The sequence below is a fragment of the Motacilla alba genome, chromosome 17 (genome assembly GCF_015832195.1).
Source record: "Motacilla alba alba isolate MOTALB_02 chromosome 17, Motacilla_alba_V1.0_pri, whole genome shotgun sequence".
Lineage (NCBI taxonomy): Eukaryota > Metazoa > Chordata > Aves > Passeriformes > Motacillidae > Motacilla > Motacilla alba.
Window position 1 is genome coordinate 908,929 of NC_052032.1, and position 21,167 is coordinate 930,095.

The 21,167-nt window shown below is 56.5% G+C and overlaps 1 protein-coding gene across 18 annotated transcripts in view; it reads right to left on the minus strand.

Moving 5' to 3' along the window:
• The window catches only part of GRIN1 (glutamate ionotropic receptor NMDA type subunit 1), a 38,406-nt gene extending 19,753 nt beyond the window's left edge, over positions 1-18,653 (minus strand). For 14 of the 18 annotated variants that reach the window (XM_038156394.1, XM_038156393.1, XM_038156391.1 and 11 more), the window contains exons 1-7: positions 18,387-18,644; positions 14,730-14,864; positions 7,358-7,534; positions 3,031-3,093; positions 2,133-2,233; positions 1,515-1,636; positions 935-1,109 (exon numbers count right to left, since the gene is read on the minus strand). In XM_038156394.1, the coding sequence (XP_038012322.1) occupies positions 935-1,109; positions 1,515-1,636; positions 2,133-2,233; positions 3,031-3,093; positions 7,358-7,534; positions 14,730-14,864; positions 18,387-18,644 (1,031 nt within the window). Of the gene's footprint in view, positions 1-934; positions 1,110-1,514; positions 1,637-2,132; positions 2,234-3,030; positions 3,094-7,357; positions 7,535-14,729; positions 14,865-18,386 lie in introns of all 18 variants that reach the window. The other 4 variants (XM_038156399.1, XM_038156392.1, XM_038156381.1 and 1 more) reach the window with 2 other exon arrangements.
• Between the last annotated feature and the right edge of the window lie 2,514 nt (positions 18,654-21,167).

A 21,167-nucleotide genomic window follows, 5' to 3' on the forward strand; every position in this document is an offset into this window, starting at 1 on the left:
CCTGGAAAGGTGATAGTAGAGACACACAAGGATTGCCTGAGCCACTTGTGAAGAACACCTTTGACTCGCTCTTGCCAGAGACTTCACTGCAGGGGATGCCAGAAATGCCTCTAAAACCATCTCCAGGCTTTGCAGGTCTCATGCTCAATAGAACCCAGGTCTGCAGGGAGTGGCTGCTGCACCAAGGCCCAGCCCCTGTGGCCCCAGCAGCTGCAGTGATGCAGGAATTGGGGTCTGGAAGTGCCTGCAGGACCTGCTGATCCCCCTGCTCTGGCAGCAGCACCCCACAGGCACATGCTCCCATCTGTGACACTCCAGCCTCCACATCCACAGCACCAGGGTTTGCTACAGCCAAGGCAACCTGTCCCATGCATGGACAGCTCCTGCCACCAAGCCCTGCGTGCAGCACTGGAGCATGCCACAGCCCTTGGAATGCTCAGCAGGAAATGTGTCAGCAGCACTGAGATAAAATGGGACAGAAATATCCCCCTGCCTTGACTGGGCAGAACCCCCCTCTCTCCCACTTCCACCCATGGAATTAAGCTCCAGACTGGAGGAGGCCCATGGTCCCCAATCTTCTCCTCCTAGAGTCATTCCCTGCCCACACATCTCAGCTGTGTAGGCATTGCTCAGGGTAGCATGGGTTGGCATGCACTGAATTGGTGCCAGGCACCAAGATGATGCCTAAACAGCCTGGAAAAATTGGGTGCCATTGCCTGAGCTTGTGCCTGGGAGAGTTTCCTAGGAGAGATGTAGCCCTCACATCCAAATCATGCAGGACAGTCCAGGCAGCCCTGTGCCACATGCTCCAAAGCTTTAGTGGCCCTGAACAAAGCCACCATGTCCTCCTGCACCTTTTCCACATGCTCCCACCTTTTCCAGCTCTCCCCCACCAGGTCCTCTGCTGCCTCCAGCAGGACCCTTTCCCCAATACCTCTTAAAAAGGGGTCCTGTCTTCCAGATGTTGGTGTTGCCCACGCAGCCCCGCGGTGGGTCTGTGATATTCTCCTTCTCGAACAAGTCGTGCACGGCCTGGGCCACCACGGCGACAGCGTCACTGATGTGCGCTGACTCGTTCTTGCCGTTGATGAGCTGCAAACCGATCACTCCTGCCGCGGCAGAGGGGGAGGCGGCTCAGCATTCCTGGGATCACTGGCCGCTCCAGCGCCACTCCCGCTCCCAGCTCTTGGAACAGCGAGCACACGGCTACGGGCTGACACCCTGGCACCCCCAGCTCCATCCCCAGGGCCCCGCCCAAGCCTTCCCGGGTGACAGGCAGCTTGCAAAGGCGCCGTGACACGGATCTGGGGAGCGGCAGCCCCAAGGTGGGCAAGGCCGGGTCCCCACGCAGGCGGAGGGAGCGGAGCGCGGAGTGCGGGACCCTCCGTTCGGGAGCAGCGCGGCACCGCGTTCCCGCAGCCCGAGGGGTGCCGGCGAGGGCAGGGCCGCTCATCCCCGCCCTCTCGGGCTCCTCCGAGCCCGGCGGAGCGGCACGGGGCCCGGGAGGTGCCTACCGTCCGGGGCGTAGCGCAGGGCATTGCCCGAGATCTCCCGCTCCCCCACCAGCCACACGTAGCCCGAGCCCGTCATGTTGAGCATGGCTGCTGATCTGTACACCGTGGCCGCGTCATCCTCGCTGCAACGACAGGAAGGGAACGGCCGTGGGGCTCCGGCTGCCGGGCAGCCCCGCTGTCAGAGCCGAGGCTGCGGCAGTGCCACCCCGGGTGACTCTGACTACTGGGCAACGGCTCAGTCCTCGATGCAACGGGACCCTTGTCTCAGCTTCGCCTGATCCCACAGCTCCCGGCGCTGCTGAGCACCTGCGCATCTGCTCGTCGTGCCTCAGGCTCGGGGCCATCAGGCTGCCCTCCTTCCCAGCTGGACCAGGACACACCATCAGTGACCAGGGCTGCTCCTGCAGCACAGCCAGGCACGGCAGCCGCGCTGGGGATGTCACTGCCCAGCCAGCAGCACCCTCGGCACCCTCAGCTGCCTGGGACAGGGGCTGTCTGTGGGGGTTCTCTCAGGCTCCTTGGAAGGCTGTCAAACCCCAAACCCACTGACTCCAGCGCTGGGCAGCGTTGGGAGAGAGGAAATCAGAGCGGGGAGGGGAAGGGGCAGCATGGCCTCACCTGGCAGAGAGGATGATGACCCTGGCCTCCAGCTCCTTCGCCTCCAGCAGCAGCGCTGTCACATTTTTGGTCCCAGGGTCAAACTGAAGCACTTTCTCAGCCTGTGATGAGTGTGAGCAAAGTTGGTTAGTGAGTGAGCCCCAGGACTGGTGGTGAGAGCCATGCTATCTAGAAAAGGGTCAAGAGAATTCATTAAACTGCACAAAAGTCCAATAAATAAGACTGGTTATAGTTATTTTTTTTCTTTTTCTTTCCTTTCTTTCTTTTCTTTCTTTCCTTCCTTCCTTCCTTTCTCTTTTAAGGTTTTGGCTTTTTGGTAGTTTTTGGTTGGTTTTTTTTTGGTTTTTTTTTTTTTTTTTGCACTGTGCATGCAAACTGAAGTCAATCAAGACCCAAAAAGAGGCGTGCATTGTACAGGAAAGAGAAAAAGGCTTTGAAATGCAATTGAAAACTCAAACGAGTGTTGTTTTTCAAAAACATGGGAAATGGAAAAAACATATTGCACAGGGTTAACCTTTGGGAATCAAAGTGAGCAACTTACACCAAGGAACTGTTTCCTTTGGGGAGGAAAGGGGGTTGGTTCAACTTTTCAAAAAAAAAAAAAAAAAGAACTTGCAAGTTAATTACTGGTTCACATGCATGTTTCAAAAAGAAATCCTTCCAGGGTCAGCTGGCTAAGTTTCCATTCTCAAGTCCAAACCAAACTATCTCAACATAAAAACGTGCTACCAAGAAACATAGTCATGGATTTTTTTTTTCTTTATTTTCTTTTATTTTTTTCTCTTTCTCTTTTTTTTTCTTTCTTATTTTTTTTATTTTTTTATTTTTCTGTTGGCTGTGGCTATTTTTCATTTGCTAGTTAGGTTGGTGGGCGGCGTGCATTTCCATGCATATATACCTTGGGTCCTCGCTTGTTGTCATAGGAAAGTTGGTCGAGGTTTTCATAGTTCCTTTTTTTACTCTGATGAATAATGTGCACAGAGAAAATATGTAGACACAGAAGAATATTATAAACAGTTGAAAATGACGTGTAGTAAAGCAATCCAACATCCACCTCCTCCTCCACTGTTTGCTAAAGGGTCTCTATAACGCTGGAGCTCGCAAAAACCACTATCAGGAGAGATTGTGCCTCAGCTCTCACGGGAGCATCACGGAGCAATCTGAGAGCAAAGCCTGAGTGGCACAGCTGGTGCGATGCAGTTGCATTTTCCCTTGGGGGACTAGGGGGTTCTTCAGCAAGGAATTTTTATCTTAAGCTCAGAAAGAATCTAAGGGCCTAAGTGGTGGGGGTTCCATGGAATTACTGTGGAAGTAAAGGACAAAATGTTGTGTACGGAAAGTGCTGGATAAAGGCAAACTGTTACAGTTAAGAGTATTAGCATTACTAGCATCACTATCAGCATTACAGTCCTGTCCACCCTCAGAGAGTCCACACAAAGTGAGGTGTCTCAGCTGAACCTCTCACCTCCTGAGAGGAGGGAGCAGCTTCCTGAGCTCTGTTGACATCCAAAAGAGAAAGATACAGTTCTCTAAGTCCCGTGTTGGCTCAAAGCGTGGCAATATGAAGCAATGGTGAACATGGGATGGCATTGCAGCTTTTACCTGGTCCCTGGGGAGGGGCCAGGGCACCTCATGGCTCTGCAGCACACGGGTGGCCCTGGGAGGTGCAGCTACCTGAGACCAGGGCTCCCGTAAGCTGGCCCTAAGCATGGCTAGTGGGGCTCACTGCTTGGTGGTCTCCATGCTACTGACTGGAGCATGCCAGCGGGGCTCAGGGCCTGCACTGACCCCGGAGAGATCGGGCTGGAGCACAGATCCTGCTCCTCCCCTGCTCTGCTGCCCCAGCTGCTGGTGCTGCCTGGCCCCAGAGGAACCCAGGGCAGGGCAGCCACTGCTGGAGGTTTTCTCTCGGGCAGGCAGCGTGCTGAGGGCCTGCAGCCTCTGCTCAGAGGCCTGACCCTGCAGCAGCCTGCACAGAGCCCCAGCACCTCCTGGGAGCAGCCCCTGTGGCCAGGCCAGTCACAGCAACCTGATGGTGCCTTCAGGAGAGGGCTTGGCAGGTTTTGGTGGGACATAGTGTGACATCTTCTCCTTGACCCTGCCCCAGCTGAGCGTCCCTGATCTGTGAACATGGGGTGTGGGACACAGCTCTACTCTCATCTCCATTTCTCCAGAGCCTGATGGCAATGGATCCCTGCCAGGAGCCCGACCCTTTGCACCCCCAGCACACAGGGGTCCATGCTCCCAGGCTGCTCCTCAGACAGACAGATTGCTCTTCATCTTGCTTTCCAAACTAATTAGCTTGCCTTTCCATGAGCATTCAGGCCAGTCTTTGGCAAGACATCTTGCCAGGTCTCCTTTCCATGCAGCTGTGTGACCTTTCCTTTCTTCCCCTTGGACAAAGCCTGACAGGTTTTTCATTGCTTAAAGAAATTGGGTCCTGGCAAGGAAAAGTATGGGAAGAGGCAAAATCTGCTTGGAGCCCAGGTCTGCCTTCATTTCTGATGACTCCCACAGCGAGGATTTCTGCAGTGGCTTCCTAGTGGCTTCTGCTGGGCCTGCAGTGAGCCCTGGAGTAATGACTGCTACAAGGAGGCCAGAGATGCAGCAGGACAGCAGAAATATTCTCCAGTCAGGCAATGCTGGTCACTTCTCCCCAGGCGCAGTTAAGGTAGCCAAAAACTTGGTCATCCATGCTGCAGCCACCAAACAGAAATTCCTGGGATGTGCTGGCTGGCACCTTGGCCCAGGCTGGTCAGCAGAGTCTTCAGTACAAGAAGGCTGGCCCCGGGACCTCTCCCTGTCACGAGCCCTGTTTCCAGAACTACACTAGTAATCCTCTTTTTCCCATTTTTCCATGTGGTCCTGCAGCCCTTCTCTGATCTTCATATTTCACACAGGAACCGACAAATCAGAAGTTCCCTTTCTACCACGTGCTCCTGCAATCACTCAAAAATTTGCCATTTTCATGAAGACTGCTTTCCCAGAGAAAGGAAAGCAGCACAGCAGGGACCTGCTGCCTCTGACCCCAAGCTCTGGTCTCAGTGTCCAGCACTCCCTTCCGAGCCCCAGCAGCCCCATGAACGAGCAGAGCTGTGCTGGGTGGAGCAGCTCCAGGTGGAGGGCTGCTGCAGACAGCCCCGGGACAAGGCCAGCACAGCCTGGGTGCTGGGCTCAGGGAGCTGCTGGAGGTGCAGACCCACACAGTGGTGCCTGGATGGCATACGGGGCTGGCACAGACCCTGGGGGCAAAGCCACGCCCCAAACCAAGAGCCTAGATGGGCAGGTGAGTCTCTGACCCTGAGCAGGTCCTCCATGTCCTCAGGGGCTGTGATCTAAGCCTTGAAGAGGTCGAGATCAGGTCTCCTGCCTGCTTCCTCCCCAGGGCCCGGGCTGCCCGTGGAGAGGCTGGGGAGGGGCCCATGGTACAACTTCATGGCATGGAAAGAGCCAGCACATCAGTGATCAGAGGAGAGATTGGAGAGAAGAGGTGGGGGAAGGCAGGAAAGCCCCAACGAGGTATCTGCCACCTGCAAGACGAGTCAGACCAGTCTGCCTGAACTTTTGTCAAAGGGAAAAGAAGCAAGATGCAGTGGCACACACCAAAGAGAAGACAAGGTGACCTACTGGAACAGAGCAAGTGTCCCAGGCTGGAGAGTGGCTCCAGCATCTGCAGCAGCCCAGGCGCTGCCAGAGGACACCAAGACATGTGTAGCTGCAGTGCAAAATGGGGAAGGTCTGAGGACAACCCCTCCCTCCTCATCTTTCAAGCTCTCAAAGGCTTTCCTGCAAGGTGGACAGGCTGAAGAAGAAATGCATCCCGTGCCTGGGAGCACCACATGGGGCAAATGGGAGTGGAGGCATGAGAGGGAACAGCAAAATGGGATGCATGGGAACTACAGGAAAACAGAAAGTAGAATTCAAAAGATGCAAGAGGAGGGAGAGAGACCGACAATGGCTCTCCCCGTATGAAGGACATTGTGTTGGGAAGAGGCTTTGGAGAAAAATACTGTCCTGCTCTCACCCAGTGGGAAGCTGCCCTTGGAGGCAGGAGGATCCCTCTGTGGCTGGTGGAACATCAGTGCCTTGAGACAGCCTGGGATGCAGCAAGGATGAAACTTCTTGAAAATCACTGCCATAATCAGGAGTCTGTTGGTCAGTGTGGCTTGTGCCAGCCTGCGCCCCTGCAGCAGTTGTTCCTCCAGGGAGGTGATGAAGAGCAGTCACAGGGTCCCATCTCTCAGCTCAGCCACCAACTCCAACCACAAGAAGTGTCCATGGCCACATCTCAACAGCTGAGAGACTGCCAAAGGTCTAGCAGCTGCAGGTGGGGCTGCAAAGAGCAGACTGGGATCCTTGCCTGGGAGGGAACATCCCCAAATGGGTGCCTGCCCTGATGCTGCTGGAGACTTGGATGAACTCAGGCTATGCCCATCCGAAGGGGACCTCACCCTACCCTAGGAGAGAGGACATGCTGGGACTCCACCCCGTAGGACAGGAGGTGTTTCCTTGCCTTCCAGATTGCAGCCACACAGCTTCCTGTGCTCTCCTTCTCTGCTGGCCTTGAACACTCGTTCAGTCCTTTCCCTCCAGACTGCAGGTCTGTGATTTGTCCCCCTGCCCTGCCTCCCTCCCTGCTCCCGCTGGCCCTGAGAGCAGGAGCGAGGTCCCACAGCCGGCCCTGCCATGCATGGGGTGTCAGGAAAGCAGCGTTTGGCATGTGCTTCGATGGAGATGGGAACGGGCCGACAGCGCTACCGAGAGGATCAGCAGAGCCCCGTGCCCTGCCCCTGAGGCGCTGAGCTGAGCCCCCGATGGCCAATTCAGAAGCTGCTTTGCGGGGTGGGTTTGGCACTGCTGGGTCTGCCTGGCCCCGGGGTGGCTGCAGTGGGGCAGGTGCTGCCCTAAACTGAGCGACTGGTCCTCTCCTTGGGTGGGAAACTCGGGCAAGGCATTTGCAGAGCTCCAGGTTATCCTTCCCTTCATTTTGTAGTCGATTTACATGTAGGAGATTTTGACCATGGCAAAGCAAGTGAAATGAATAAAGTACAAAGTTCTGTCAGGTACTAGTCAGACACTGTTGATGCTTTAAGCATGTTAGCCATGTTACAATGGAAAGAAAAGGTGTTTTACATACAGAAATCTACATACATACAACAGCCCAAGACTTCTAGTTTCGTTGTTGTTGCTTAAACAAAGCTACAAGACAATGTTCAGGAACTGACCTTGGACTCTTTCTCCTCCAGGAGGGTCTCCAGCTTCTTCTGTGCAGCACGACCCTCGTGGTCATCGCTGACTATCAGAATGACATGGTTCCAGTTGAAGACTCTCATCATCTCAAACCAGACGTTGGCCTGGTGAGAGTAAGGTGGGACCGTGCGCAAAAAGGACAGGTGGATGCTCTGCAAGGGAGAACAAGAGCTCAACACAGACTGTGGGGGTGTCAGCCACGTTTGCAGGGACAGAGACAGGGACAGGGATCCATTCTGGGATGCACACCTTGAGCTAACTTCTGGGACCTGAATCCTTCCTTCTGGCTGGGAAGCAAACCCTGGATATGACTTTCTACCTCTCTGTGGTTAAACTGGAGCATGGCAAAGAGGGGTTTCTGCTTTGTGGTCCATAAATGCACAGAGAAGAAAAGCCTATCGAGCCATGAATGACCAGTAGCGTTCAGTGCAAATATAGCCTTGCCTCTTGACCTTTTAAATAATTACTAGGCAATGGACATCAAAAAGCAGAAGAATTCCCTTCAGAAGGCAAGAGGCAGGTACAGGCAGCTGTGTGTTTGTCATGTGCCATGGCAGAAGTTCAAAAAGGCAGTTTTAAAACACGGTCCCTGGCTGTTTCTAGGTCAGCCTGTTCTGCAGCAGCAGGCAGAGGAGGCAGCTCTGGACCCGTGCCCCAGCAAACCTCTCTGGTTGGGTTAGAGAAATCATTATGGTTGGGTGATTGTGCAATAGCAATTCCAGCCTAATTAAGTACAGTGCTCTTAGGGGAGCAATCAGACCAAAAGCTGGAGCTGACAGAGAGCTTTCAAACAAATGCAGCTTGCCCAAAAAGCCCTAGAGTCAAATATTAGGAAGTGCTCATGCTCAGCATGGACCCTGCTTGACAGCCCAGCTATGTGCTGGAGGGAGTGAGGAGCCAGAAGTGGAGAGGACAAAAATAAAGCACCCTGATATTTCTTTCTCTAAGGCTGAGATGGTTGTCTGAACCAAACAGGGCTTGTCCAGACCTGCTCATCCAGAGACCAGACCCAGAATGGGTCAGAAATGTCCTGAATGAGCCAAAGTAATAACACTGGGAAGGAAAAAGTACCATGTCCCCCATGGACACACATGGGAGGAACAGACACACCAGATAAATCCTCTTCCTCACACTCCACACAGTGATAATGTCAGACCAGACCATGAAATGTGTAGAAAAGGATGCAACCTCCCTGCTGTGCTCAGGGCTCTCTGCACAGGGTCACCAGGTCCCTGCTCCTGCCCCAGCCCAACACACAGGAATGGGGGAGCAGCAGAGCCACCGCAGCACTGGGAACATTTCCTGAATGTGAGACACTGAGGAGAAGGGTGGATGTTTAACTAGAGGAGGAAACAAACCAGGAGAGCCCCAACAAAACTCTCAGAGTATGACTGATACAAACATTAGACTTACAGGAAGAGCAGCTCACCCCACAAACCCATGGGATTGGGAAAAAGCCCCATAGGGACAAACAGTGGAAAGACAACCATGGTGTTCACACTAACACAGCGTCAGCAGAGATGCCCAGAAATTTCCAGGTCCAGCTGCACAGCCTGGGCCAGAGGCACACCATCTGGGTCTAAGCATTTTTAATTTTCAACCCCTGAGCATTTTTTATTGCTTTAAGGAAATCCAGGGAAAGTGAAACTGGAAATGGGAAAAAAATCAGAAGAGAGAAAAGAGCTGAAAAAATAACATAAAACCCAATATTAAAAAAAAAGAAATCAGAGAAACATAGGTTAAAACATCTACAAAAGTTATTTCAATCCCTTTTTCAAATGAAAAAATCTTTGGAATTTCCGTATATTGCATCAAATTACTTTCTAGCTTCCCAACAAGCCTGCAAAAATGGCGTTTAACCAATCATGGTTTTCTTAAATATTGTAAATACATCTCACTGGATTCAGAGGAAAAAAAAATACTGCAAGGTTGTTGGGGGGAAACTTGGTTTAACAGTCCAGAAAAATTTGCTTTCTGAGGTGGTGTCAAAAGGGTCATGGACAGACTCTGGTGGTATCTCAGTTCCTGGATCCCTAAACTGTGGTTTTCAAGTAGGATAATGAAGAAAAATTCATGTCAAGTGCTGAGCTGAGATCTCAGGATGATCATTCACAGTCTGGCACAGCTTTTGAAGCACCCGGGACTCCTGAGCATCTTTGCAAGGGCCAAAGATTGGCAGAAAAATGATCAGAGTCCCCCAGAGGTTCACATGGGCAGCTTGTGCTGTGCAGAGGCAGGTGAGGATGTGATTTGATACCCCATCCCAGCACACACAGTGACATCCCCCAGGTTCCTGTCCCACCCCTCTGAAACTCAGCACAGAGCTCTGCTGGGCATGGGCACATGGGCTGCACTGCAGAGGATGGGGCAGTGATTTATGCACCCTAATTAGCCCATTTTTTGGCAAATAACTGTTAAAAAAGACCTGTGGATTTTAGCAGAGCCCCTGTGAGACAGCCAGCACAGCTTGTGGGCTCGCTCTGCTGCACCAGCTGTGCCCCTGGTGTGCTGCTCCAGCACTTGAACTCGGGGCTGTCATCGCTCCCTCCCCTCGGATCAGATACACAGCAAAAACTGCTCCTCACTACAAATCCACACTGGCCTTGTGGGGTGGTTTGTAGGATCCTCGCCCCTTGCTCTGCTCTGAGTGTGCCTGGTGCCAGCCAGGGCTGGACTGGGACCTTGGCAATGGCTCACAGCTACCCCAAACCTCCCTGCAGCCCACCCGCACCTCAGAGCTCAGCCCTGTGCTCCCCCACTTCATTCTAGTTCTGCAAAAGGGCAGCAAATACAGGCTGGGGGAACATCCAGGTGACCAAGCTCAGCAGGAACCCAGGGGCTGGAGCCAAAAAGCACCAAAGTGAGCAGGGTTGGGAGGTTGGGGATATTTCCTGTGAGGTGGGGAGGCCCTGGCACAGGGTGCCCAGAGCAGCTGTGGCTGCCCCTGGATCCCTGGCAGTGTCCAAGGCCAGGCTGGATGGGGCTTGGAGCAGCCTGGGGCAGTGGGAGATGTCCCTGCCATGGCAGGGGTGGCACTGGATGGGCTTTAAGGTCCTTCCCAGCCCAAATCAGTCTGGGATTCTGTGATGACCCTATGTGGGGTCAGGACTTGAGAACTGCAAATATCTGATGCAAGCCCATACAAAGAGGAGCTGTTTGAGCAGATGATTTTGTGTGTGTGTGTGTGTGTGTGTGTGTGTGTGAAAGCACAGACTGTGCATGCACAGCTGTGACCCTGCACCTACAGGTAGCACAGGAGTGCACCCCCCCTGCAGGGAATGTGCCTGGGTGCTGCAATCCTGTGCACAGCCTGCAGCAGGCTGTGAGCTGGGGGAGAGTGCTGGGGATACCTCGGCATGGGGATTTTACCCACAGGGGAAAGGGCATGGCTGGGGCCCAGCAGGCAGTGCCTGTGTGTCCCATCAGGGCCTTGCACAGCTCCATGAGTGAAGGGTTTGTGACCTTCTGCACTCCTGTCAGCTCAGGGGCTCACCCAGCCAGAGCCCAGGGCTGGGGAGGGATTTTTCCTGCAGGCTGAAGGGAGCAATGTGCCTTTGCTTCATTACCTGTGGCAGCGGGTCAGGCCCCCCCTTCTAGCAATGCACTCTCCAGCTGAGCTGCTGGGGAATTTCAAAGAGATCCCAATCTGTAGAGCTCCTGAAAATTTGGTAAAATTCACCAGCTGGGCATGAGAAAGAAGTGGTGGCCAGTGTTTCCATGGAGAGAGCTTGCCCACTGCCCCGCATGAGAGCTGTGGAGGTGGGAGGGAGCTGAGATAACGCTGAGATAGCTCAGATGAGTGCAGGGAGGGATTTTGGGGCAGAGCTCAGACTAAAGTGCACTCTCTGCCTTTCCCTGCACGGAGGAAGGGATGTGGCAGGGCCACAGTGGGGCGGTGGGGCTGCTCTGTCCTGCTCCCAGCTGGAAGCTGAGAGCCTGTGGGATCTGCTGCCATGTGGGGGCTCTCAGGCCATCCCTCCACTACCCTGGCCTGCTCTTGCATGTTCCAGGCTGCCCTGCTGAGGGTTCTCCTGCCCTGCTGAGGGTTTCCTGCCCTCCTAAGGGGTTTCCTGCCCTGTGCTCCCCACTCCCAGGACAAACATCTCTGTACTGCACCAAGCAGCCTCTCACTGGCAGCTGTGGGTGCCAGTGAAGGAGTGCCGACCCTGACCATGGTCAACAAGAGCCACTTTTGTCCCCACCTGCACCTTCCCAGCCCTAACAGGGCTCCTGCTGAGCATGGACTGCCAGTGAGACATTAATAAAGCAGAAAACCCTTTCAGTGAACAAGCCCTGTGAGGGCCTGGAATGGTTCCACTGAGAGCAGGAACCAGAGGGAAATCCATCCCCTGACTGGAGAGAGAGACCAACCTCACTTTACTACCAGGGCAAGGTGCTGGAACTGAAGAAGCTCTCCAATTGCAGCATGTCTAAACTCCATTTTCTAACTCCTCCAGCAGCAGAGCAGGTCTCATAATTTATTAATGTACCAATGTATCAATGTATCAATGTATTAATATCAATGTATTAATGTATTAATGTATTAATGTATTAATGTATTAGTGTATTAATGTATTAGTGTATTAATGTATTAATTTATTAATTTGCCTCCCTGTCCCTCTGCTGCAATTATCTACTGGGGTGGTGAGGGGCTCAGCAGCCAGGGTGTCCCTCCAGCCCCACAGGTAGCAGAGGTCCCACGTGGTGGTGTTGAAGAGCACAGACCTTCCTGAGCTGTGCATGCCTGGGCTCTGCTCTCACACTCGGTGTCAGCTCACATTTTTCATGGTGCCAGGATGTCAGTGTCATCTCGTTTGTTTCAGCTGAGATGCAGAGCAGATAGAAACAGCCCCGGTGGCCTGGGGGGGACAGGAGCACTGAGGGAAAGTCAGAGGGGGATTTTTTGCAATACTCAGTCCATGAGATCTCCCTGGAGGGCTCTCCATAGCCATGGATACACAGTGATGAGAACCGCTCTGCTGCCTTTACCTTGAGAGCCCCTCTCCCCCCCAGACCCCTGCTGACCTCAGTCAGAGGTGATCTATCCCAGAGACCCCTCCCCAGCAGGCAGGACTGTGCTGGGGGTGAGAGGGCCTCAGTGGAGGAACAGCTCATGATTTCATAAGATGTACAAGGAGGCCAAGCCAGAGTGCTGTGGCTGATAACTGCAATATTATTTCTAGGAGAAATGGTTGGATACTGGAACAGTAAAACTCACTTCCCTCGGGTATCTTTGCTGACAGATTGGTACAGCTCATGGACCATTGTGCTTGACTGGAGATGCTCTGAGAGCATCAAAAGGTTCTGGGCAAACCTGTTCATGCTGAGGCCCACACCTTTCCTCCCCTGGTAGCCTTGAGAGGACCAAAATTAACCCAACTGTAGCCCCCTGTGAAATTCAGCTAAAATTGTCTGATGCCTCCAAAACCAATTAGGGGCGTGCATAAAAAGTGATTCTACACGCTTGTTTCCATAGAAACTAAGCTGAAAGATATAATTTCCTGAATTAAAACAAAAAAAAAAAGAAAGAAAGCTGATCACTGGAAACTAAAAAGGGAACAGCTGAATATCCCTGTGTCATGAGCCAGCCTGTCCTGCATGGGGTGTGCGGAACCTTCCACTGTCCTGTCCCACAGCTCCACACCCCTCTGTCCCCCACTCCACTCCCACCTTTGCTGTCTCCTCCACTGTCCAAACATCCTTTGTTCCTCTACCCAGTCCCTGCCGGCAGCTCCATCCCCTGCCTGCAGCTCCCTGCTCTTCAGAGAGCTCCAAGCCTTGCTGGGCAGCAGGCTGAGCACGGTGCCAGCCAGGCAGGAGCGCTCTGAGGAGTGTTGGGGTGGGCAGCCCGGCCTCTGCCACGCAGTGTACCCCTGAACCTGTTCAACACCCCAAATATTCCATGGAGAGCATCTCCCTGCCAGAACACAGGGTCACCCCTGTGGGTCTCTCCCCCAGCCCTGAAGTGAGCCAGGTGGGGGTTATGAGGCTGCTCTGCAGAAAACGTGTTTTAAAAAGGACAAGACTGGCAGGAGAGGACAGGGTCAGCCCCTGGGGGTGAGCACTCCAGGCCAGCCCAGGTGGGCAGGGCTGCTTTACTGGGCACGGCACAGCCCTGCAGAGGACAGCAGAGAGGAGGTGCAGGGTCCCCTCTTGCTGCCATCGTGGGCTCTGTGACGAGGACCCTCTCAGCGACACTCCTGCCAGATCTATGTCCTCCCCGGAGCAGCAAGAAGCAAATCCCCTCTGAACACTTCCTGCCTGCTCTGCCAGCTCTGCTGCCACCCCTTTCCATCTAACCATACCCTGGCAGGGTGTGCAGGTCCCCAGCCCTGCCAGCCACCATCACCATCACTGCCGTGGTCCTGGCTTGCTGACCACCCTGCCACGGCTTCCCTGCTGGGAGATGCCAAAATCTGCTGCTGCTCCAGCCAAGCAGTGCTGCTGGTGCCTTTCTGGGAGCTTCTGCTCCTCCTCCTGAAATTTGACTTTATTTACCATGTAGGTGGAGTGACTATTTTTGCACTGAACATTTACATTTGTGAATATTCACATTTTCCAAGCAAAGGCTGATTCGTGCTTTGAAGCAGGCTCAATCTCACCCACTGAGCTCGTGTGCCTGGATGAAATCCTGCAATGGCATTTGGAAGGCCTGGCTCTGCTCAGCTCCTCCTTTTGCCTTTCCTAAAGCTTTAGGTGTTTGCCAAACGGGCTGTGAGCTGAGGGCCAGGGCAGCACCTCATTTCCCAGGACCTCATCGAGCCTCGAAGTCTCTGTGTTCCCACGGGGACAGCTGAGACACTGGAATTTGAGCCTCTGTCTTGAGTGCTGACCAGACTGAATGCGATGTGAAGCCTCAAGATATTCTGTTATCTCCCCTACCAATATCCCACAAACCCAGAGAAGTGAATGCAACCAAACAGTCTCCCAGCCCCAGAGAGATCCTGCCCAATGTGCAGGCTCTAACAGGATCCTCTGCCCCTCCCAGGCCCCCTGAGCCCCCAGGACCCCCTGGCTGGCAGCAGTGAGCAGGGCAGGAGCCAGCTCGTGCCTTTGCTGTGGCTGGAGAGCAGCGAGCCCGGCAGCCTGGCAGAGCAGCACTGCAGAAATCATCCGGTGCTATGTAGGTCAGCACTGGCAGCTGCAAAAAAATTATGTACCCTGGAATGCAGGGGAGAGAGAGAGAGAGAGAGAGAGGGAGAGAGAGAGAGAGAGAGAGCTGCAGGCTGGGCTGGAGAGGGTGGATGGACAGACACAGAGAGTGCAGACATCATGAACCCTCCTGCTGGGCACTCCTGATTTACAGCATATGTATGAGGTACCAGAGCAGAAGCATGCATCAGTTACCTTATCAGAATATATAGACATGCGTGTTGTCAGACCAATGACAGGGATCCTGTAGAAGCCAGCTGTGTATGACACAGGTGTTGGTGTTAGGTGATCGTTGGGAGCAGGAGGGTGACTAACTAATATTGCATAGACCTGTAGGACAGGATACACGACACAAACATTATTTCACGGGAGTGCAACGGCCATCGAGAGTGATTTTTTCCCCCCCTTTCTTTTCTGCAATGCTAAACAGCCCCATGTTAACATGATCATGGCACTGCAATGGCTCGGAATGGGGAAGCAAGGGCTGTGCCGGGAGCCAGGGTGCTGTGCCTCGGCTGGAGGGGATGGCTCTGCTCAGGGTTACGTCCTAATGGAATGCCGTGCCCAGCCGCTCCGCTCGCTAAACTAATAACTTCCATGGATTACAGATTAAAGGGAAGCATCTCCCTTCCAGTCACACTGTGTAATGCGATTTCTTTAACCACACATTTAATACTCGATTGTAATTCCCCTCTGAGGACTATTAGAACAAAGTGGTCAGCTGGGACCGTGGCGGGAGCGGGAGCGCGGAGCCAGGGAGCGAATCAGCCATCTGGCCCTGGGCACACGGGAATGGCAGAGCCCGGAGCGCGGGGGCTGGAGCCGGGATCTGCCCTCGGCCGAGGATCTGGGCTATACCAAAATGGGAGAGGAGGATCTCGGCAAAATTCTGCTGTTACAGCAGAGCTGGGATTTTGGTCTCCAGCAGGATCCTACTTTGTGTGAAAGGGAGAGGAAGGATCTGGGTACTCCCCGGGGATCCTTTATTACACCAATGTCCTTTCACAGCACAAGGAATGTTCCCAGCTGGTGACAGGTCTCCAGCTAGGCCGAATCAGTGCAAGGACTTTGATGTCTGGAGGAAATAACTCTTCCTTCTCCAAGCATCTGCCCAAGCCCCGGGACGTGCCCAGCGCCCGGGCTGGAGGGACAGATTGCCAGGGCAGGAGAGGAGGATGGAGTCTGCCTGGGGAAGGGCCCCTGGCGTCTGGGGAAAGAGGGAGGATCCTGCTTGGCATTGAGGGGGAGTAAATTGAGGGTGCAGAGGGAGCTGGGCCAGGGGCTGGAGACCCTACGTGGGAGTAGGGAGAAATTGCTAGAGGAAAGGTTGGGAAGGTCCAGGGGATGCAGGAGGAGGGGATGCCCTGGGGAGAGGTGCCCGGTGTGACCCAGGGGGTGAGGACCCGCACCCAGCAGGGCGGGGCAGGGCGGGGCAAGGCGCTGGGGCAGGAGCAGGCTCGGGGGCAGCGGCGGGGCCGTGCGGGGCTCGGTTTGTGCCGTGGCTCACGGCAGCCGCCGGCAGGAGCCATTTTGCGTGCGCGGGCTGCCAGCCCCTCTTGTGCCTCGCAGCCCCCGCTCGGGCACGGCGAGAGGGGACCGAGCGGGGCACAGCCCCCGGCGTGTCGGACAGAGCGGGCACCCCGAGCCCAGCGCCCCCAGCAGCCGCGGTCCCTGCGCCCCGGCCCGGCTCCCGCACGGCTGTGCCCGCAGCGGGCCGGCGCTGCGCGGGGACAAGGCGGGGAGGTGGCGCGGCCACGGGCATCCATCGGCCGGCAGCGCTGAACGGAGCCTCGGCTCAGTGCGGACCCGCTGAGCCTCTCCTGCTGCCCGGGGACACGAGGGTCGGCGAGAGCCCGGGCTGCCCGGCCTGGCCACCGCCCCAGGGCTGTCCCCAGCTACCCTCCACCTCCACAGCGGGAAGCTGAGCTGCAAAGGCGTCAGCTCTGCCCCGCGCGGCCCCTCCAGCCCCCTGCCCTGCTGGCTGTGTGTGCCCGGCTGCGCACACGCATTTCTCTGCGCCTTGGGGCGGGGGAGGCTCCGTGCCGGGGCGCTCATGCAGTTCGGGGGCGCGTTCGGAGCTGCGCACGGGCCCACGCGGACCTTCCGCGGGTGCCGGGCGTGCTGGAGGGCGGTGGGCTGCACCTGCCCGCCCGTCCCCCGATGGCCCCGACTGACGGCCTGGGGGTGGTTAGCCGGGCTCTGCACCCAGGGCACACGCAGGGGAGGTGGAGAGGCCAGGCCACGCGCTGCCCGGGGCACCCCAGGCTGCTCCCACCAGCACTGAGGGTTCGGGCTGCACCCTCAGGTGCGCTGAGAGTGACCCGTGAGCACAGGAGGGAGGATCATTCTGTGCTCGTGTGCACAGTCATACACAGCGCACACCGAGTCTGTGTGTGTGTGCACCCTGGGTCTGTGTGTCTGTGTGTCTGTGTGTCCGTGTGTCTGTGCAGATGTGCACCCTGAGTCTGTGTGTCCGTGTGTCTGTGTGTTCCATGCCTGCATGTCTGCACCCCCAGCTGTGTGTGCCCATGTCCCCGGTGTGCATGTGGCAGTGGGTGTGCCAGGTCCCTCACACAGATGTGTGTGTCCATGTGTCCCAGCAGCTGTGCATGCTGGCACAAGTGCAGACGTGTTGTGTGTGAGCCCATGTTTGCACAGCAGTGCACGTGTGCACATGGCGTGTGTGTGTGTGGAGTGTGTGTGTGTGTGTTTGTGCATGGAGTGTGTGTGTGTGCACATGGACTGAGTGCACATGGGGTGTGTGTATGGAATGTGTGCACATGAGGTGTGTGTGTGCATGGAATGTGTGCACATGGAGTGCAGCCAGTGGGCATTCCCACATGTGTGTGAGGGCACAGTCTGTGTGCACGCACGGTGTTCCCCATGCCCACATGTCCCCCAGTTTGGGGATGCCCAAGTGTGTGTGCCCATTGTGTCTGCGTGTGGTATAGGTGTACGTGCACATTACTGTGCGCATGCACAGTGTTGGGTGGGCATGTATGTGCACAACTCAGGGCATGGGGGCTGCGTGTGCCCAGCGTGTGTGTGTGAGCCTGTGTGTGCCCTGGTATGTGTGAATCTGTGCATGCCTGAGCTTTGTGTGTGAGCCTGTGTGTGCCCAGGGTGTGTGTGTGTTAGTCTGTGTGTGCCTGAGCTTCATGTGTGAGTCTGTGTGTGCTTGGGTTTCGTGTGTGAGCCCATGTGTACCCTGCGTGTGTGTGGGTGCTTGTGCGCCCCCAGGGTGCGTGTGTAATCCCTGTGTGCCCTGAGGGGTGGGTGTGGGTGCCTGCGTGTGCCCCAGGGCTGTGGGGGTGCCCCTGTGTGCCCCGGAGTGCTGTTTTGAGCCCGTGTGTGCCCAGGGGCGTGTGATACCCATGTGCACCCTGGGGTGAGTGTGTGTGAGCTTGTGTGTGCTCTGAGGCGTGTGTGTGAGCCCACGTGTGACCCGAGTGGGCATTGCAGGTGGCCCTGCGTGCCCCGGGCAGTGTGTGCGAGCCCGTATGTACCTGGGTGCTGTGCGGGTGCCCGGCTGTGCCCCAGGGTGTCTGCGGGTGCCCGGCTGTGCCCCAGAGTGTATGTGGGTGCCCGGCTGTGCCCCAGAGTGTATGTGGGTGCCCGCGGTGTCCGGGCTGTGTGCGGGCGCCCGGGTGTGCCCGGGGGTGCGCGGAGCGCGCAGCCGGCCGCACTTACATAAAGGCTGCAATGCGGGCAGCGCGCCCCGGGCCCGGGCAGGACCCCGCTCGCCGCGGCTCGGCCGGGGGGCACCGCGGGGCCGGGGCGGGGTGGCCGCGGGGGCGGCGGCTCGGGTCCCGCCGGGGACGGGGCGGGCAGGGGGTCGCCGTCCCGGGGTACCTGGCTGGAGATGAGGTCCTCGCAGACGGACAGGGCCATCTGGATGGCGTTGGGCTTGTGGGTGACGGAGGTGGCGTTGAGCTGAAGCTTCCAGGTGCCGTGCCGCTTGTTGGCCTGGTTCACCGCCTCGCGGAAGATCTGCTCGTGCTTCTTGGTGCTCAGCACCGCGCCGATATTGACGATCTTAGGGTCGCAGCCGGCGCGGGCGAAGGACGAGGAGAAAAGGAGGGCGAGCAGCAGCAGCCGCATGGTGCTCATCCACGGGCGGCCCGGAGCCCGCCGGGCCCCCCGCGCCCCCCGCCCGCCCGCCCCGCGGGCCGCCCGCCCGGCTCAGCGTGGCCCCATCGGGCTCGGCCCCCGGGCCGTGCCCGGCGCTCGGCGCGGGCGCTGCGGGCGCTGCGGGCGCTGCCGGGCGCTCTCCCCGGTGCTGAAGCGCCCGCGCCGCCGCCGCCGCTCCGCCCCGCCCCGCCCGCCCCGCGCTGCCGCAGCGCCCGCCCCGCGCCCGCCCCCGGGACCCCCGCCCGCCCCGGGCGCTGCGGCAGAGCCCCCGCCCGCGGGGCGCTGCGGGGTCGCTGCGGGGTCGGTGGCTCCTCTGGCAGGGCGCGGGTCCCGCTGTCCCCGTGCGGGTGCGGGGTGCGGGTGCGTCCCGTACCTCCTGCGAGAGTCGCTCGTGCGGGAGGTGCGGGGCTGAGCTCTGGGGTCTCGCTCCGCCCTTTTCACCTGCAGTGCCCTTTCGGGATCGGGGCATTCCCGGTGCCTCGGAAGGCACGGACACACCTGCCATTCAGCAAACCAGGGACTGGGGGGTAAAACAGGGTCCGTGGGTTTGTTCTCTGCAACAACATTCCCAGTTATGCAGCGCCTCTGAATAGCACACTTCCGCAGCTCTGCCTGGGGACCGCTGTGTGTGACATGGACTCTGTCATGGTCTGTGCGCTCTCCAGTGCTGGGGAACCCTCCCTTGACCAGGAGAGATCCTGGGCAGAGATGTTCAGCTGACGCTCAGCCTGGTTCCTTGGCTTCACTCTGTCCCTTCAGACAGAGCCACCACTCTTCCAGACATTAGCTCACAGGGCAACCAGCCATTTCCCTCCATTAAATTCACCAAATTACTCTGGGATATGACCTTAAAATTTCTCTGCTGAGGAGATTTCCTGGGGTTCTTATCACCTACCTTTTGTTGGGCTACCATTAGCCTCCCTTAAGGAAATGGAGGCACAGCAGCCAGTGGCCAACATCTGGAGGGCAGTCCAGCTCCATGGCAGAAAGAGACTGAGTTTCACTCCTGGACTGTGTCTGTCCCGTTCCAGGGCCAGAGGGGTGAGGTGGCCAGAACAGCACATTGCTCCCCAGACCTTCCACTTTGGCCTTTTTGGAGAAAAACAATGGGTTTCAGGTATTGAGAGGGTGTTGCTTTGTCACTGCATGGGACAAATGGCACAGCCAGCCTGGGCAAGGAATAGACTGAGGGCTGCACAACCAAAACCACCAGGGATATTTTTACACTGCCATTTCTGGGGTGCTGCTGCAGCCCACCTCTGTCCTTCCTTTGCAACGTGAGTCAAAGCAGAATATTTTCCCCCAACGCAAATTTTCTCACTGGCATCTCTGAAGTGCGAGTTGCCATGGAAACCATTTTGCCTGTGTCCCACATTGCCCACATGCACTGGGAAGGAGCTGCAGGAGCAAAATGGCCGTTGTGTAACGCTGCAGGGCTCAGCATGCCCGGGCTCGGGGGGCTCTGCAGCCTTTTCCAGCTGTGAGACCCTCTCAGGAAGCTGCAGACCACGGCTTGGGGAAGCAATGAGACACATGGAGGTTGTGATGCGCTCCATGAGAGAAGGAAAATGGCCCCACCTCGCCTTAACTCTTGCAGTGCTTGGCATGGAGCTCCACACCAACCCTGCTGTGCTCTTGGAACAGACTTCCAAAAAAGCTTAACCCTTTTCAGTGCCACCATGTCATTCCCACTTCTCCACGCATGGAGCTGAGGGCCTGGCTGGATTCATACGGTGTGGGTTTGTCTTGTAGGGACAGAGGGTGAAAGTCAAAGAGAGTTACATCCCCAGCCTCAGTCTGCACAGAGACTTCATTCCTTCCTCTGCCTACCAGGTGCACCTGCAGTAGGTTGTGTGGGAAGAAACTGTTCAGGAGTGGGCTGTACAGACCTGGATCCTGGTGGGTGTGATGGCAGTAGAATAACAAAGTCAAGACCTGGCCGCAGCAGGTGGCTTGGCAGAGAAGACAAAAGAAAAAGGCAGGCTTTGAAACGTTATTTGGAGTGCAAGAGCTCTTTCCTTCTCATTACCTGGAGCTCCCTGTAGGGAAAAGGGCTGCAGCTATTGAGTCCCTCCTGTGTTGCCCAGGAGTGTGGGATGGCCATGCTTAGGATGGAGCCTACCATGCTGGCAGGCTCTTCCCTCTGTGCCTCCATTCATTTTTTGTCTCCAGAGACTCTTGTTTCTGGCACAGTTGTGGAGATCTGAGAAATGCCTGCTTCCCTCTCAGGTCATGCCCCCCATGGGTGTGCTGGCAGCAGGGGCAGCCCGGATGACAATGCCCCGCAGCCAGGCGCAGCCAGCACAGATGTTGTCACCACACGACTCTCCCTCTCGCTGTGTCCTCAGGCTCTTTGATGCTCTGAAGGCAGAGTGTGCAGGGCTTTCCCAGGTAGGAGCTGGATGTGGAGCACAGTCACATCCACAGCTGCTCCTGGCAGCCAGGGGTGCTCTCTGCTTTCCCTGTCGCTGCCTCTGGCACATCGTGGCCGCCTCCTTGGCC